The 15,845-nt window shown below is 64.2% G+C and overlaps 5 protein-coding genes across 5 annotated transcripts; 3 read left to right on the forward strand and 2 right to left on the reverse strand.

Moving 5' to 3' along the window:
• Positions 1 to 486: 486 nt before the first annotated feature.
• Positions 487 to 2,863, reverse strand: CDC55 (protein phosphatase 2A regulatory subunit CDC55; the record flags this gene model as incomplete). Its single annotated transcript, XM_076647574.1, has 8 exons — positions 487 to 591; positions 673 to 979; positions 1,087 to 1,348; positions 1,445 to 1,609; positions 1,690 to 2,070; positions 2,143 to 2,379; positions 2,664 to 2,700; positions 2,798 to 2,863. 8 exons carry the CDS (start codon positions 2,861 to 2,863, stop codon positions 487 to 489), a joined length of 1,560 nt encoding a protein of 519 aa, XP_076506744.1.
• Positions 2,864 to 3,233: 370 nt separating this feature from the next.
• JCM10292_006777 (uncharacterized protein) lies at positions 3,234 to 5,982 on the forward strand (the record flags this gene model as incomplete). Its single annotated transcript, XM_076647575.1, has 9 exons — positions 3,234 to 3,236; positions 3,295 to 3,532; positions 3,608 to 3,626; positions 3,689 to 4,319; positions 4,406 to 4,693; positions 4,774 to 5,097; positions 5,187 to 5,435; positions 5,558 to 5,866; positions 5,944 to 5,982. The coding sequence occupies 9 exons, from the start codon at positions 3,234 to 3,236 to the stop codon at positions 5,980 to 5,982; spliced, it is 2,100 nt and encodes a 699-aa protein (XP_076506745.1).
• A 458-nt stretch (positions 5,983 to 6,440) lies between these two features.
• On the forward strand, positions 6,441 to 7,105 carry JCM10292_006778 (uncharacterized protein; the record flags this gene model as incomplete). Its single annotated transcript, XM_076647576.1, has 3 exons — positions 6,441 to 6,559; positions 6,649 to 6,947; positions 7,005 to 7,105. 3 exons carry the CDS (start codon positions 6,441 to 6,443, stop codon positions 7,103 to 7,105), a joined length of 519 nt encoding a protein of 172 aa, XP_076506746.1.
• Positions 7,106 to 8,021: 916 nt separating this feature from the next.
• On the reverse strand, positions 8,022 to 10,326 carry SAF1 (SCF ubiquitin ligase complex subunit SAF1; the record flags this gene model as incomplete). The annotated part of the gene is made up of 5 exons (XM_076647577.1): positions 8,022 to 8,638; positions 8,696 to 8,739; positions 8,798 to 8,915; positions 8,970 to 9,495; positions 9,556 to 10,326. The coding sequence occupies 5 exons, from the start codon at positions 10,324 to 10,326 to the stop codon at positions 8,022 to 8,024; spliced, it is 2,076 nt and encodes a 691-aa protein (XP_076506747.1).
• A 1,529-nt stretch (positions 10,327 to 11,855) lies between these two features.
• On the forward strand, positions 11,856 to 14,042 carry RTF1 (RNA polymerase-associated protein; the record flags this gene model as incomplete). Its single annotated transcript, XM_076647578.1, has 9 exons — positions 11,856 to 11,962; positions 12,083 to 12,256; positions 12,319 to 12,598; positions 12,657 to 12,906; positions 12,974 to 13,042; positions 13,103 to 13,230; positions 13,289 to 13,408; positions 13,470 to 13,819; positions 13,880 to 14,042. 9 exons carry the CDS (start codon positions 11,856 to 11,858, stop codon positions 14,040 to 14,042), a joined length of 1,641 nt encoding a protein of 546 aa, XP_076506748.1.
• Between the last annotated feature and the right edge of the window lie 1,803 nt (positions 14,043 to 15,845).

A 15,845-nucleotide genomic window follows, 5' to 3' on the forward strand; every position in this document is an offset into this window, starting at 1 on the left:
ACGACGCGCAGAACGGACGGGCGGACGGACAGGAAGAGAGAACTGCACAGGAGAGCGTCCGGGGCGTGCCAACGAGAGAGCGGAAGAAGAAGAGGGGGAGGGAGAGAGGGTGCGGAGAGGACCGAGACAACGACGGGCGGCGCGGAAGCGACTCAAAAGGAGAGAGGCAGAGTACCGTATCGAATACAAGGGAGGGCAAATGCTGGGCTAGGTAATGCAAGTCGAGAGGCGAAAGGGCAAGGGGGAGACCGGGAGTGCCGTCCTGGTCGCTCGTCGTGTCTGGTCTGTCGAGGTGGCGGTGGGAAGGACGTCGAAAGGCGAAGGGAAAGGATGTAATGAAGGCGAATGTACGATGCGATTAGGTGCGAAGAGGGGGGGGTCGAAGGTGGGTCAAGGCGTGAGCGAATACGGGCGCAGGGGCGGTATGAACGATGCGGAGGGTGGGGGAGGTCGAGGAGTGAAGCGGGAGGCGGCCGGGTGTGCCACCTAGGGCGGGACCGAGCCCTGGCTTGCGCCCGCGCTTGATGCGCCCGACGACGACGTCCCGGGCGCCGCAAACACGAAGAGGTTGTTCGTCGCCGCAATAGCAATCTGTGCGTTTTCCGGTCGCGATCGACTTGCGTCAGCACCGGCCGAGATGGGAAAAGAACGAGGAGGTCGCGAAGAGCGCACCGTGTTCTCCCGCGGGTGCCAGCTCGCATGCAGGATCTTCTTGTTAAAGTCGATGTTCTCCGTGTCGATCAGCGGCTTCTTGTTCGCGCCCGCCGCGCCGCCGCCGTTCGCGCCCTTTGCGCCGCCGGCCTGCCCCGCGCCGCCCGCGCCGCCCGCGCCGCCGCTGCCGGGCGCGCCGCCCTTGTTGTTCTTGCCGCCAATCTTCTTGGCCTTGAACGCCGACTTGTCGGCTTGCAGGACAATGTCTTGCGACGCGTCCGTGTCGTAGATGTGGAAGTAGTTGTTATACGAGCCAGAGAGGACGTTCCTGCGGGTCGCCCAGCGGCGTTAGTTTTTCGACACTCACTATCCCGGCCTGCGTCCCCGTACGGGGGCGCGCACAAGCGGAAAGAGGAAGAAAGTGTGGTGACGCACTTTCCGTCGCCGCTGAAGGTGCACTCGAACTTGTCAAAGATGCAGTCGTTCTCGTAGAGGTCGCACAGCTTGCTGCGGAGGTGGTCGTGCACGTTGATCGTCTGCACGGGCTTGTTCTCCATGTTGATGTCCCAGATGCGCAGCGTGAGGTAGTCGCGCGACAAGAGGTACCGCCCGTCCTTGGAGAACTTTACGTCCGACACGGACGAGATGATCTCGCTGAAGAACGACTTGTTCGACGGGTCCTCTTCTTCCTCGAACACTGCAGGACGCGAACGTCAGTCGGGCATGCCGCGTCAAGTACAGCGCTGTGCCGCCATGGGGACAGAACGCTGGTGGCACGGCGAGAGGGACGCACGCTTGGCATGCTTGTCGCACAGCGCCTGCTCGCGCATGTCGGCGAGCTTGACGGTGCCCTTGGAGCTCGAGTACGCAAAGAGGTTGCACGACACGGGGTGGAACTCGGCGGCCGTGATGACCTCGGTCAGCTCCTCCATGTTGACGGGCTTGATGTCGAGGATGTCTGCGCGCGCGCGCGCGCGGACAAGGAGGCGCGCTCCGTCAGCTTTCTTGACACATTGGGGCAAGAGCGGGCGAGCGCACTGAAGGACTGGTCCGAGATGTTGAGGTTCCAGAGGTTGACGCGCAGGTCGTCGGCGCTCATGTACGTCTCGCCGTCCGAGTTGATCGAGATCGAGTTGATGTGGTACGCGTGCGCGTTGGCGTAGACCTTGCGCGGCACGGCGGCGACGATCGTGTCGTGGTACGTCATGCGCGGCAGGCGCAGGTACGGCGTGCCGTCGGCGGCGGCAGCGCCCGCGCCGCCGTTGGCCGAGGGCGCGAGCGACGACGAGAGGCCCGGGATGGGCTGGCCCGCGGGTGGAGGCGAGGGCGGCGAGGCGCCGTTCGCTGCTGCCGAGCTGTTGTTCTCGGCGACCACCTTGAGCGACTTCTCAAACACCTTCCACAGCTTGATCGTCTTGTCTGCGGGCGAGGCGACCCGGTGGTCAGCTCCCGAGCGGGGTGGAGGGCACAGTCTGCGAGAGAATGGCGCACCATTGGTCGAGAGGAGGAAGTGGGCGGCGTTCTGGCGCTTGCACCACCGGATCTTGTTGATCTTCTCCTCGATCTCGAGACTCTTGAGGTAGTCAAACTCGGGCTCGTGGCTCTGGAACTCGGTGTAAAACTTGTACTCGCAGCCCTTCTTGTTCTCGTTGCGCTCAAAGAGGACGACGCGGCCGCCCTTGTCGCCCGTCGCGAGGTAGTCGCCCGTGTGGTCAAACTCGACGCACGCTGTTTTCCGCGCGGGGAGGAGCGAGGGGCCGGGTCAGCGGGAGATGCTCGTCGTGACATGTAGGGGTGCGGCTGTGCAGGCGTGAAGGGCGAGGGGCGCGAGTTGGCTGCGAGCACTGCTCGGCCCCATCACGGTGGAGACCCGAAATGGCGACGGGTGCACCGCCGCCGGAGAGGACGGCGCGGGCAGCAGGGTGAGCCCATAGAATGCTCGAATGTGGGCAGAGTGCAGCAGTGCGCGGCGGTGCGGGAGGGCCAGCGGGGTGGACGAGGGAAGCACGAACAGATGATGTCGGCCTCTGTGATGTCTTCGACTTCGCCCTGTGGGGACGGGAGCGGGTAAGCGGGTGGGTTCTCGGGGCGGGTCTAGTGTAGTCTGGGGGCGGGCAGGGTGGTCCGGCGGGAGAGGGGAGCGGACCTTGTCGCCAAAGCATTGGGCGAAGCGCCATCCGCTGTCCTCTGCCGAGACCTGGGGGATGGACATGGTTGAGGGCGGGGGTGGTCGGTGCGGTGTGAGTGTGCGCGCAGGTGCACTCGGTGGCTGGGTCGGGGTAGGTGAGGGCGGGGTGGGTGTGGTGCTGATGAGGGGGCGAGACGGGCGGTGCCGCGAGCGGGCGTGCGCGCGGGCAGAGGGCGGAGCGCGGGGTGGGTCGAGGGGTGTGCGGGTGCTCGAGTCGTCGCTCGCTCGGTGCGCGCGGAGCGAGACAAAGTGCGGCGAAAGCGAGACGCTCGTCTCCTGCGCGTCTGCTGCCTCGAACCGTCCCCGCCGGCGACTCCTCCTCGCGCTCTCTCCCTTACAGTCGCAGGCCAGCTCTTGATCTGAACGAGAGCCAGTCGAGGGACCGCTGCTACCCATGGTGCGCTCCCTCACACGCGAGCCCAACTGCACCTCCTCACCTCCTCCCCTGCACGCAGGCCTCGCCCTCGCCCCACCCGAGCGGATGGACCCGCCACGTCAACCAGGCAGACGGCCGCCCCTACTGGTCCCACCCGCAGCACGGCTCGAGCTGGACAAAGCCCGCGGACCTCAAGACGCCCCTCGAGCGCGAGGTCGACAAGACCCCCTGGGACGAGTACGAAACCAACGGCCGCAAGTACTGGGTTCATCGCGACACCAAAGACACCACCTGGAACATGCCCCGCGAGATATCCGGTGCGCGCCCGCTCCTCCCCAGCTCCCTCTCGTCGTCCTCTCCCCACTGACCCCCTCCATCCGAATCTCGCGCAGACATCATTGCCCGCTTCAAGTGCGCCCACCTGCACACTCGACCTCGCTCAGCACGCGCTGATGCTCCCTGCCCGCCCGCAGTGCCCCTCCCGCCCAGCCGACTCCCCCTCGCATGCACCCCTCTTCCGCCTCTCCCTCGTTCCCGCACCCGCCCGGCGGGTCCGCCTCGCCCCTCACGGCGCAGACGGGCGCCCTCGTCGCCCCGGGCCAGCTTCCTCCCTCTTCGAGTGGTGGCGGCCTTCCTCAGCGCCCGGCCGGGGCGCCGACGTCGATTGCGGCGCCGGCCGTGTACGGCTCGGTGCGCGAGGCCGAGCACGCGTTCAAGGGCATGCTCGCGCGCCTCGGCGTCGACCGCACCTGGTCGTGGGAGATGGTCATGAAGGAGGCCATCACGGACCCGGTCTACCGCGCGCTCGCGACGCTCGGCGAGCGCAAGCACGCGTTCGAGGCCTTCCTCGCCGACGAGGAGCGCCGCGAGCGCGACGAGCGCGAACAGAGCCTCGCAAGGTGCCGCAAGGACTGGGCGCGCGCGCTCGACCGCCTCGGCGGCGGCCACGCGTACGAGGACGGCGTAAAGAGCTGGTGGAGCTGGGAGCGCGCGCGCCGCGTCGTGCCCGAAAAGTGCCGCGACGTGTGGGACATGCCGCGCAACGACGAAGAGCGCAAGATCCTCTTTGACGAGTACATTGCCAAGCTCCGTGCCCAGGAGGAGGTGCGTCTCGTCCTGACCCCTCGCCTTCTCCCCAACCCCGGACGCGGCTCACTGACTCGATGACCGCGCCCGTGACGTCCGCACAGACCCGCAAGCGCGACCTGCGCGGGCGCAACATGGACAAGCTCACCGCGATCCTCCAGTCGCTCTCGCTCGACCTCGCGGGCCCCGTGCGTTGGGCCGACGCGCGCGCGCTCGTCATGCGCACGCCCGAGTGGCACCGCGACGGCGAGCTGCAGCGCATCGAGCTCGTCGACATGCTCGCCGTCTTCGAGGACGAGGTGCGCCGTGCAGAGCACGAGGCGCAGGGCGCGAGGCAGAAGGCGGCCGAGGACAAGCGTCGCAGGGCGAGAAAGGCGCGCGACGACTTCAATGTGCGTGACATCTGCTCTCTTCCTCAATCCACCTGCCGCGCACGCGCTGACCTTCCTCGCTCGCGGCGCCTCTCGCGCAGGCGCTCTTGCAAGAGCTCGTCGCGACGGGCGACCTCGTTGCCGGCTCGCAGTGGTCGCAGATCTACCCGCTCGTGTCGCGCGACGTGCGGTACCTCTCGCTGCTCGGGCAGCCTGGCTCGACCCCGCTCGACCTCTTCTGGGACCGCGTCGACGAGCTCGACGTCGAGGCCGAGGAGCACATGCTCTTCCTCGACGAGGTCGCGCGCGCAAAGGGTCTCGTCGTTGGAGAGGAGACGGCCGAGGACGAGTTTGTCAAGGCGCTCGAGGGGGACGAGAGGGTCGACAAGATGGGCAAGGACGCGGTCAAGAAGGCGTTCGAGCGCGTGCGTCCCTCGATTTTGCGGCAATCTCACACGCATCGAGAGTTTCTCTTACTGCACGTGCTGATGGCTGTGTGCGATGCGACTCGCAGCTACACCACCGCGCCGTCCGCGCGGCAAAAGACGCCCGCCGGCGCGCCGACAAGGCCCTGCGCCTCGCGGTCGACGACCTGCGGTACCTCTTCAAGAAGCTCGACGACCCGCCCGTCGACGTCGAGCGCGACGCGTTCGAGGCTGTCGCCGCGCGCGCAGACGTGCAGGGCGCCGACGAGTGGAAGGCGCTCGAGGGGAACGACGAGGCGCGCAGGAGCGCGTGGGACAAGTTTGTCAAGCGCACAAAGGTGCGCGAGCGGCCTTTCTATCTCGCCCTGCAGCGAGGGCACCAGCGAAGCGAAGCCATGAAGCGCGAGTCTCGGTCGCTGACGCCATCGTTGTCTCTTTTCTTCTTTTTCCCGCCGTGCAGGAGAAGCGGGCCGAGCGCGAAGCGGCGGAGCAGGACCGACTCGAGCGCGACCGGGCGTACGAGCGCCAGCGGGACCTCGAGCGGGAGCAGGAGCGGGCGCACGACGGCGGGCGCGGCGGGCGCGGGGCACGGCACGACAACGGCGATGACGAGGGCGAGCATCTGCCGTACGACGCGGGCGAGGGAGCGAAGAAGCGCGGTGCGGCGAGCGGCGAAGCGGGAGATGCTGCGGCGCGGGAGGGTGACGAGCGCGCGAAGAAGGTGCCGCGACTTGACAAGGCCGACGGACTGGGCGACACGGTCATGCAGGTGCGCTCGGAGGCGGTCTTTCGTTCTCGCACTTTTGGCCGAGGGGGGCTTTTCCGCTGACGCTTGTGCGCGGACAGGACGTCGGTGGCGAGGAGGCAGAAGAAGGCGAGTTGTAGCACATGCGTCGGCAATGACTAGCGCATCCGAGTATGTCGGCCCGGTTCCGCTTACCCTCACTTTCCTCTCGGGAGACCGCAGCGGGGAGCGAAGCGGTTCTTGAGGCGTCTCGGTCATGTCATCGCTTTCGTTCCGTGTCAAGCAAGTGTCAAGGTCCATCCTAGCGACCGAGTCGTCAGAAGGAGGAGCTCAACTAGGCCACGAGCCAGCGGCTTTCGGGTGGGAACACGAAGCCTGGTGTGACGAGTCATTGAGAGGGGCGCGGCTTTGGCGAGGCGGACTTTCCGACGAGGAGAAGATGCTACCCCGCGGCTCCTGAAGGCCAGCGCAGGGTCGCAGACTTGGGCTCACGATTGTTCAGGATTCGGAACGCCTGCGGCTGTGCGCCCTTGCGAGAGGGCGGCCCAGGAGGTCGGTCGCTATGTCATTGTCCCCCTGTTGGCCGAGAGCGAAAGAGATGATGTCTGTCGTTCGTCCTTCTGCGGCCTGCCCTCCCCCCTTCTTCCTCTTTGTCCAGACGACGAAGCCACACATCCGTTCGACGACGCTCTTCACCTCCCGCCGCACGTTCACCATGTGCGTCTGTCGCGAGCGCTCGCCCAGTCGAGACCACTACGTTCAAAAGAGACGGCCAAGTCGCTGATCTCTGTCTCTCCCGCCAACAGGTCGACTGCAGCCCCTCAGACGATCCCGCCTCCGCAAGCCGACGGCCCTTCTGGCGCGGCGTCGAACTCCTCGGGCGATTCGACGTCTCCCAATCTCTCAAGTTCGCCGCTCGACTCGTTCTCGGGCATCCAGCAGGCGCTTCCTTCTCCCGCGACTGGCGGCCCGTCGGCGCCGAACGGATACACTCGCACGACGAGCGGGCGCGAGAACAGCTACGAGTCGTCGGTCGACGCTTTGGCGGGTGGCGAGGACGTTCACGAGCACGACGACACCGACGACGCGCTCCGCCGCTACCGCCGTGCGTGCTCTCCTCCGGTGTCCTCAAGTGACGCAAGTTGACGGTTCACACCCACAGATGGCCTCTACGTCTACACGTCGTCGCGTTTTGACCGCTTCAAGAGCGATCTCGAGCGCAAGCAGCAGCTGGACAACCGCGGCACGCTCGCCTCGCACTAGACTGCCACTCCTACCTACGCAAAACGCAAAACGACGCCGCAACCTTGCCACCACCATGATTCTGCGGTCTGTCGCGTCTTCGCCCTCCGCCACCGTCACCTCCTCCTTGACCTTCCCTCCATGACATCATGCTCCCTCCTCTCTCTCTCCTCGCCTTGTTCATCCAAGGTCACTGTACATAGCCGACTCGTCACTCGACGACCCGCCGTCTTCTTCGCTTGTTCATCCTCCTCTCGCTCTTCCGGTTTTCCTTCTCGCCGTTGTCCATAGTCGCGTCGTTTTCGCAACCCCCCTCGCATCCCTCGCAGTCGCATACTCTGCTCAACACCTCGCACTACGTGTAATCTAGCGTCGTACGACTCACGAGCCCTGCCTCGCCAGTTCCCGGAGAGCTCTGCCTCGTAGGGTACCGCCCCGTCCTGGTACGCAGGGGATCAGGGTCGGCCGAGCGAGATTGCGTCCCGCCGCAGTCGGCGCTCATTTCCGCAAGATAGGTAGGTACGTCAAGGGCAACCTTGCCCTCCCTCCGCAGAAGAGAAGGTGATGATGATGGCGTTTTCGACTGGGCCGACCCGGCTGCGCTGGCCGACCGAATGCTCCTAGTCCAGACTACATACCCTGCTCCCGGATGCGCGACGCATGCAAGCGACCCGTAAGCACGGTACCATTTCGCGCGCCAAGGCAAATCTAGGGGTGGGTTGCGGCAAGGCTGCGGAGCGGGAGCTGAACGCGCCTGCAAGTACCGTAGGCAGACCTGAGGAGGCCCCCTTCGCCCTCCCTCCCAAGGGCCCAATCTGCTGCGCTCGCCCTGTCGCACACAAGGCACAGTGACTCAGGGTTGTAATAACAGCAACTGGAAGCCAAGATGTTGCGAGACCCGCAGCCTCAGTGCGAGGTACTACAGTCTGAGTACCACTCAGCCGCTGCCCCTTCCCGCCCCCACCCCTCGCGCCGCTCCTCGGCCGGCGAACCCAATCCTGAAAGGCATCGCCGTGCCCAATCGCCCCATCCAGCTCTGCGACCCGTTCAGCTGCTCCTCGTCCTGCCTGCGCCGCAGCTCGGCAAACTCGCGCTCGGCCGCTTGCGCAGCGGTCGACGCGTCGAGCGGGATGAGCGGCTCCTGCGCGCCCGACGCGGACGCGCGCAAAGAGCTGTCGACGGCGAGGCAGCCAGAGTGCCATCCGGATGCTGTGACGCTGTAGACGAACTTGTCGCGACGCTCTTCTCCAGCGTCCGCCCCGTCGGTCTCGCCCGGGAAGCGCACGCGGGTGGGCTTGTCGACGCGCTCGGGCGGGCGTTGTATCGGCTGAGCGGGACGAGGAGGCATGAAACCGGGAAAGAGAGGGGGAGCACGAGGCTGAGCAGGCGGAGGCTGTGCGCGGCTTCGATCGACGACCGGCAGGACCGACGCAGCGTTCTGCGGTGGCTCTTGCGAGGCTGACACCGGCGGGATAGAGAGGGGCGTGCCGGACAACTGAGGATGTCCGAGGCCGAGTGCGCCGTTCGAGTAAGCGCCCCAGCTATAGATGCGGCCTGCGACAGGGTCGAGTGTCAGCCCGTGCGCAAGCTGAATCGGATGGCAGAACGCACCGCTTGAGGTCAGCGCGAGGTTGTGGTAGTCGCCGTGCGCGATCCTGCAGATGACACCTGTTGTGTGAGCAGCGTGCGGAGTCGAATTGCAGGGAAACGCACTTGATCACGCCGATGTTTTGCAGCTCGGGCATCACTTCGGGCACCGAATCGGGTCGCCACGGCTTCTTCCCGAGCAAAACGATGGAGCCTTGCGGGTCGGAGGTGGGCGGCACCGAGTCTTTCGAGGGCGAGGTCAGCATGTCGCAGCCAGTGCAACGAGGCGTTCACGCACAGGCAGCGAAGGATTGAAAGTGCGCCGAAACATGCGTGATGCGAGTATTCGGGCTGATGTTCGAGTCGCCGAGTCCGTCAAGCTGCGCAACCTCGTCCATCTCGCAGAACCGCGGCATGTATTGCCACGCCCGGCGGCCGTCCAGTAGTGCCGCCTCCAGCCGAGCGCGGCTCTGCCTCGAGCGTCCGGGACTGTCGTGCGGGTTTGGACCGACCGGTGGATGCGGCTGACCGAAGACATGCGGAACTGGCGAAAGGTCGAGGGAGAAAAGAAGGCCAGACTGGGTGAGCGCGAGCAGAAAATCGTCGCCGCAAGCAATGAGCGACGGTGTGTCGGCTGCCGCAGCAGGAGCGGGGAGGGGCGGCAGCTTGAGCGTCTCGAGTTCGAGCGAGAAGGCGACACCTTCCGTCGCAGGCGACGACAGGCTGCTCTCGCCTGCCGCGACAGCGGCTTCGTCGCATGCTGCCGGAGGCGGCTCCCACCACACATAGATGTCGCCGCCGTGGGTCATGACAGCCGCGTAGTCCTGCATTGCGGGAGGAGTCAGGATCATACGAGATCGCTCGGTTCGAAGGACGAGACGTACCCAGCCTGCCTGTACTGCCGTAATCGTCGAACTCGTAGCATCATCCGCAGCGTGCGCGGTCGTGCCCCACCTGCGCGCTTCGTCGCGCACCTCGACCAGCCGTCCGAATGACCGCATCTCCCACACCCGGCCGTCCTCGCCGAGCATGACCACGTGCGCGCGGCCGGCCTCGAGTTGTGCAATCGGGCCCAGCTCGCCCATCTGCGGCAGGATCATCGGCTTGACGATGGCTCCGCTGAGGCTGAGGGGAGCGTTGTGGTGAAAACCGGTTCCGCCGTTCAGCTGGCCCCACGAGACGACGTCGCCGCTAGTCGTGAGCGTGTGGAAAGACCATCCGCCTGCAGCGAGCGAGACTGGCGGTGCTGGAAGCTCGATGCGAGCCGGGACGGGGACGCCGCCGTTCAGCACCACTCGGGCGAGGGCAGGCGGAAGTCGACCGAGATCTTGTCGATTGTGAGGGAGCGCGAGGCGACCGTTGCCCTTGTCGCCCCAGATGCATGCCGAGCTCGCGGCGAGGGAGCGGTACAAAGCGTACCATCCCGTTCGCCGGCCGCTTGCGCGGACGGGGAAGCGGAACTCACGCTCGGCGCGGCGCTGCCAGACGATCTCGCAGGGGCCACCTTCGCCTGTGAGGAAGCGATGCCAAACTGTGCAGGTGCAGGCGAGCGACACGATGTCGCGAGCAGCGATGACGGGGAGGAGCGAGTCGGTGAGGAGGTCGACGGGAAGGCGGCTAAGAGGGTCTTGGGGGTTCGCTGCCGCGTCCGACATGGTACAGAGAGCTCCTCGTATGGTTTGTCGGTCAGCCGATGAGCGTTGCGGGGAAAGAGGCGACGCCCCCACCTCGTCGTACTGATGAGGCTCTGTCCCGCGCCCAACAGCCTCCCTGGTCCCTCTAAGGGTAGTTACCGTGCTGCGACACTACTCACGTGCATATGGGAGGCTCCTACTGGCACAGGATCCGAAAGTCATCGTCAGCACCTCCTCGTTTCCACGAGACTCAGCCGTCCTCCATCCAGAGGTCCGCTGCGACTGACCCTGCTGTGCTTTACGAGTTGAATAGACCGCTGTCTCACGAGCGTGGCCGCCCCGCGCCGCTTTGTCGCCTATCCTGTGGCTTGCGCTTCTTCACACGTGCTTCCTCTCAAGCACAGGCTGACACAAGGCTGGCAGGTCTACGTTTGAGGTTTTAAGCCTCCGAGTTGACGACTTCGAATCGGTGCCAGCTGCAAGGCAATGTGCTGAACCTTCAAAACATCTGCTGCTGTGGGCCGCTCTACTTCCCGTGACCGGTACAACGCTTTGCCGCCCTTTCCTTCTACCGCCAAACTTCTGGCGTGTCGTCCCAGCCCATTTTACATGGGCCGAAACACGGTCAAAAGCCTGATCCTGTATCACTTCTGTGACGCTGTGGTTTCGGCTGGCGAATCCCCACAAAACAGCTGGCTTCGGTGTCGTGCATGATGAATGCTGCCGCATGCTCTGGTTGATCATAATCTCTACACCGATGGGGGCAACGTCGCTGACCGCCGCCTTGCCTGACTCTGGGCTAATGCTTCTTGCTATTGAGAAGGTCAAGAAGCGATGAGGGCCTGGCAGCCGGTGTGCACACTGCCATTTGCCATCTTCTTTTGCTTCGCATGACAAAGGACAAGCAATGCACGAGTGGCCGCCAGCTTCTCGGAATAGCGGGGGGCAGCAGACATGCGGCTTCGTTAAGTCAGTTCACCGCAATCACGGAGTCCGTCAACCTAAGCTAGTCGTCGAGCAAGAGGGCGCACCCTTGCATATGTCGCGGACTAGAGCAAGAGGTCAGGGCAGAAAGCGGGTACATCGAGGTAGGTCGAAGCGGTCAGAAACGTAAGGCCGCTGCAGAACGCAACCGCCTCCTTGCGGCTTCTCGTGCTTCGCTCTGGAGACCTCTTCTACTGTATGTGCTGCGCCAACTCATCTACGAACAATCATGCCGCCTTTTACTGCACGCTTCCGGGTCGCGTTGGCTCCAACAGCACTTTCTACAATCTTTCAGATGTTCACCGTCTTTTTTTTTTTTGGTTCCTGGCTCCGTGCTGCCTTGCTTCCTCCAGATTTGCTCAGCTTCCTCACCTACCACTGTCTGCGCATGCGCACCAAGGTTGTACAGCGCGCAAACCTCGTGGGCGGCGGCGTTGCGAGAGGCCAAGTCGTTCGCCGCGGTCGCGCCGGCAGGTCTCCCCGCTCCACATTGCTCGCTCTCGTCACAGCAGCTTGCGGGCTTGCACAGCTGCACAGCACGACTCAAGCAGAACACCTGAGCCACCATGGACTTTGACGAGGAGCTCCTCGGTCTCGCCGGCGCGGGCGGCTCGAAGCGCAAGTCCAAGACGTCGTCCAAGTCGAACAAGCGCAAGCGCGCCGAAGAGTCCGAGTGCGTACCGTACTACCCAGTCCTGACCACCTGCACAGCTCTGGCCCGAGCTGTGCGCGCGTGTCTTCGAGTCGAGTGATCACCTGGACTGACTCTCATCTCCCTCCTCTGCGACACCAGCGATGGCTCGGCTTCCGACATGGACATGTCCAGCGACTCGGATGCAGAGCCAGCGCAGAGCCGCGCGCGCCGCTCGGGCCCGAAGAGCTCGGCCAAGGTGGACTCGGATGGCGAGGACGACGACAACCCCTACCCGGTCGAGGGGATCTACACGGACGCCGCCGAGCGCGCACGGTGCGTTTGATGCGATCTGACTCTAGAAATACGCTCCTACTGACCTGGCTTGGCGTCGACAGCGTCCAAGATCTCCCCGAACTCGAGCGCGAGGAGTTCATCGCGAACAGGCAGGAGCAGATCAATGAGCGCGAAACGCGCAAACAGGTCGCCAAGCTTGCGGCGCGGAGTGGTGGAGCAGCAGCGGGCGGAGACTCGGACGTGGACGACGACGACGAGGAGTACGAGGCTACGAGGGGCACGAGGTCGCGCAAGGCGACTGGATCGAGCAAGACCAAGGCGGAAGGATACGAGAAGCTCAGGAAGAGTCGGGCGGAGAAGGGCAAGAAGAAGGAGAAGAAGGTGCGCCTTCGCCGCGCTCGACTCTCCTGCCGACCCTGACCTTCTGCGCAATGCACAGGCGGACGACAGCGACGACGAGTACGAAGATGAGCCGCGCAAGAGCCGTCGCCGCAAGCAGTCTTCGGACGCGGAATCGGGGTCCGACATGGACGAATCGGATGAGGAGGACGCTTCGCGGACGAGGAAGGCCAAGTCGAAGAAGGCGGGACCGGAGCCGGCGTCGCTTGCCGAGATGAGCCACATCATCGTGACGCGCGCCAAGCTCGCGCAGATGTGCGCCGCACCATGGTTCAAGGACTGGGTCGTTGGTGCGTCGTGAATGAGCCTCGCTGGCCATCCCGGGCTGTTCCATCTGACCTTGGCGTTGGCGTCCAGGTGCATTCGTCCGCGTCGTCGTTGGCATGAATCCAGAAGGTCGGCAGTACCGCCTGGCTGAGGTGACGGGTGCGTGGTCTCGACCTATGATAGCTCTGCGGCCTCACGCTGACTTTGCGACTCGGGCAGACATCACACCTGCGCGCGAGCCGTACCGCTTTGAAAACGCGACCTCAGACATCAGGCTTGTGCTCACTATCGGCAAGGAGGTCCGGGTTTTCACGATGGACCAGGTCTCGAACGCGCCCTGCTCCGACGTTCGTTCATCTCCTCACGGTCGCGTCCTTTGCGCTTGCACTTACCGCTTTACAACAGCGCGAGTACGACCGCTACATCAGGACGTGTCGTGTGGCGGACGTCGATGTGCCGACGTCGAAGCGCGCAGGCAAGATCAAGAATGCGCTTGCGGAGCGCACGGAGTACCGCCTGACGGAGGTGCGCGAGCTGTCTCCGGACGCGTCCGGCAATGTCCCACTGATGTTTCCATCGTTCACAGGAGGATCTGGCGAAGAAACTCGCCGCTAAGGGTCCGAACTTTTCGGGCCCGGGCGCGAAGGCGAAGCTGCGCGTGCTGCTCACCGATGCGCGGGCGTCGGGCGATGAGGCCAAAGCCCAGGAGTACGCCGAGCAGCTCGCCAAGCTCGAGGGTCCGGCACAGGAGGACGACCGTGCCAAGCGCATTAACGAGCGCAACCGCGCAAGCAACCGCGAGGAGATCAAGCGCGCCGAGGCCAAGAGCCAGGAGCTGAGGCGTAAGCAGGCCGACGCACTCGCGCGCGGCGAGACGGACGTCAAGGTCGACCCGAGTGCTCGTGTCAAGACGATGCCGAGGCTCAACTACGACAGGTGTGCCCGTCGCGCTCCTGCTTCTCTTGGCGATGCAACTGACGGCTGTCGCGCTCGTAGCCGACCGCACACGCCGACGCCCGGCACGCCCAACAACGGTGCCGCTGCGTCCGCCAACGGAGCTGCCGCCGCTGCCGCCGCGGCGACGGGTACCCCTCGCGCCAAGGGGAGCAAGATTGAGCTGGCGAGCCAGGTCCAGCTCGACGTCGACTTGGACTTCTAGTCTAGTCGCCGTCCCTCCTGCATCTCGTTCAAGTGTTCCGCTTTGTCTCCTTGTTGATTTGTCGGTCGTTGCACGGCCATGGTGGCCCGGTAGTCTCCTCGCTTGCCAAAATTACCACGCGTTCAGCCGATCTTCTCTTGGCGTCGCTGCTCTTCTGAAGACTTCGTGATCTGTGTCAGCATTGCAAGCAGCCAGAAAGCGAAGTGTAAAAGTTGGGCTCAGCACCGGCCCCTGCCCGTTGCCTTCCCGTGAGCTCCGCCAGACTGTGCTCTTTAGCGCACCACTCGCAGCTGGTCGCAGGTGCACGTGAAGCACAGCGCGTAGAATCGCTGCCTACAATGCGCTCTAGCAGACCATTTCGTCTCTGCTTGCCGCCTCTGCTACTCTTCCCCTCGTCGACGAGGCTGCGCCTCGTCACACAGGCGCCGTGCCAGCCTGTCGCTTTTTCCAACTCGCACTATAATCTGCACGTGCTCACGTGCATTCGGGGGCTTTCTCTCTGGCGTTTCGGATGACTGAAGCGTTCTCTCGCTCTCGCTCCCTCGAGCCGCTCGGACCGCTGCCGACGACACAACGAGCGTAACGAGCGTAACGAGCATCGCGAGGGGTGCAGCAAGGGACAACATGGCCGTCTGTTCCTCCGCCAACGACCAAACAGTCTCGGGGCGGGCTACGAAGGACCGACTTGCCGAAGGAGGCGTTCGAGCTGCAGGGTACAATCCGCGCATTCGCTCTGCCCTGCCAAGCTTCACACGCATGCCGACACGCCTATGCTTATCTAGAGTCGCGGGCAGGCCACCAAATGGCCTCGCAGCACAGCGACCTCTTCCGGCCTCGCTGTCGGGACGGAATGGCACCAGTATGAGGCCTTGATCGGCATTTTGTGCGTCTTTCGCGCTGCTACGCTATCCACAGACTGACAGTCTTTCTCACAGGGATCTCAGATCTGGACGAGAACCCAGCATACGCACACTGAGGCGCGTGCGGTTGACACGAGCGCTGTTGACTCCCACCCTTTGCTCTCTTTTCCGCAACTCCTCCTCTCCGCTTCGGTCAACGGCCTTGTCAAGACGTAAGACGTGCGGATGGACGTCAAAGATGACGCAGCGCAGAGCACGTCCCGGCTTGGCGCGAGTTTTCCGTCAACGGCCTCCTTGCGGCTTCTCCTGCTTCGCTCTGGAGGCCTCTTCTACTGTATGTGCTGCGCCAACTCATCTACGAACAATCATGCCGCCTTTTACTGCACGCTTCCGGGTCGTGTTGGCTCCAACAGCACCTTCTACAATCTTTCAGATGTACACCGTCTTTTTTTTTTTTTTTTTTTTTGGTTCCTGGCTCTGTCCTGCCTTGCTTCTTCCGTATTCGCTCAGCTTTGTCACCGACCACTGTCTGCTCAAGAGCGCCGACATTGTCGACCCCCAAATCTCGTGCGCGGCGGCATCGCAAGAGGGCCAAGTCGTTCGCCGCGGTCACGTCGGCAGGTCTCTCCCGCTCCACTGTCCTCGCTCTCTTCACAGCAGCTTGCGGGCTTGCACAGCTGCACAGTACTACTACAGCACCGCACCTGAGCCACCATGGACTTTGACGAGGAGCTCCTCGGTCTCGCCGGCGCGGGCGGTTCGAAGCGCAAGTCCAAGGCGTCTCCCGAGTTCCGAGTGCCGGTTGCTCTGCCTGACCTCCTACGCCTACACAGCTTCGGATCGCACTGGGCGCGCGTGTCCTTGAGTAATCATCCGGACTCATGTACCGCAGATTCGATTGTCTCCCTCGCGTTTAACCTGCGCCGCAACTGATCAGCGTCAC

This window comes from Rhodotorula paludigena, assembly GCF_050403205.1.
Source record: "Rhodotorula paludigena JCM10292 DNA, Rt_paludigena_JCM10292v1_ctg10, whole genome shotgun sequence".
In the NCBI taxonomy this organism is placed as follows: Eukaryota; Fungi; Basidiomycota; class Microbotryomycetes; order Sporidiobolales; family Sporidiobolaceae; genus Rhodotorula; species Rhodotorula paludigena.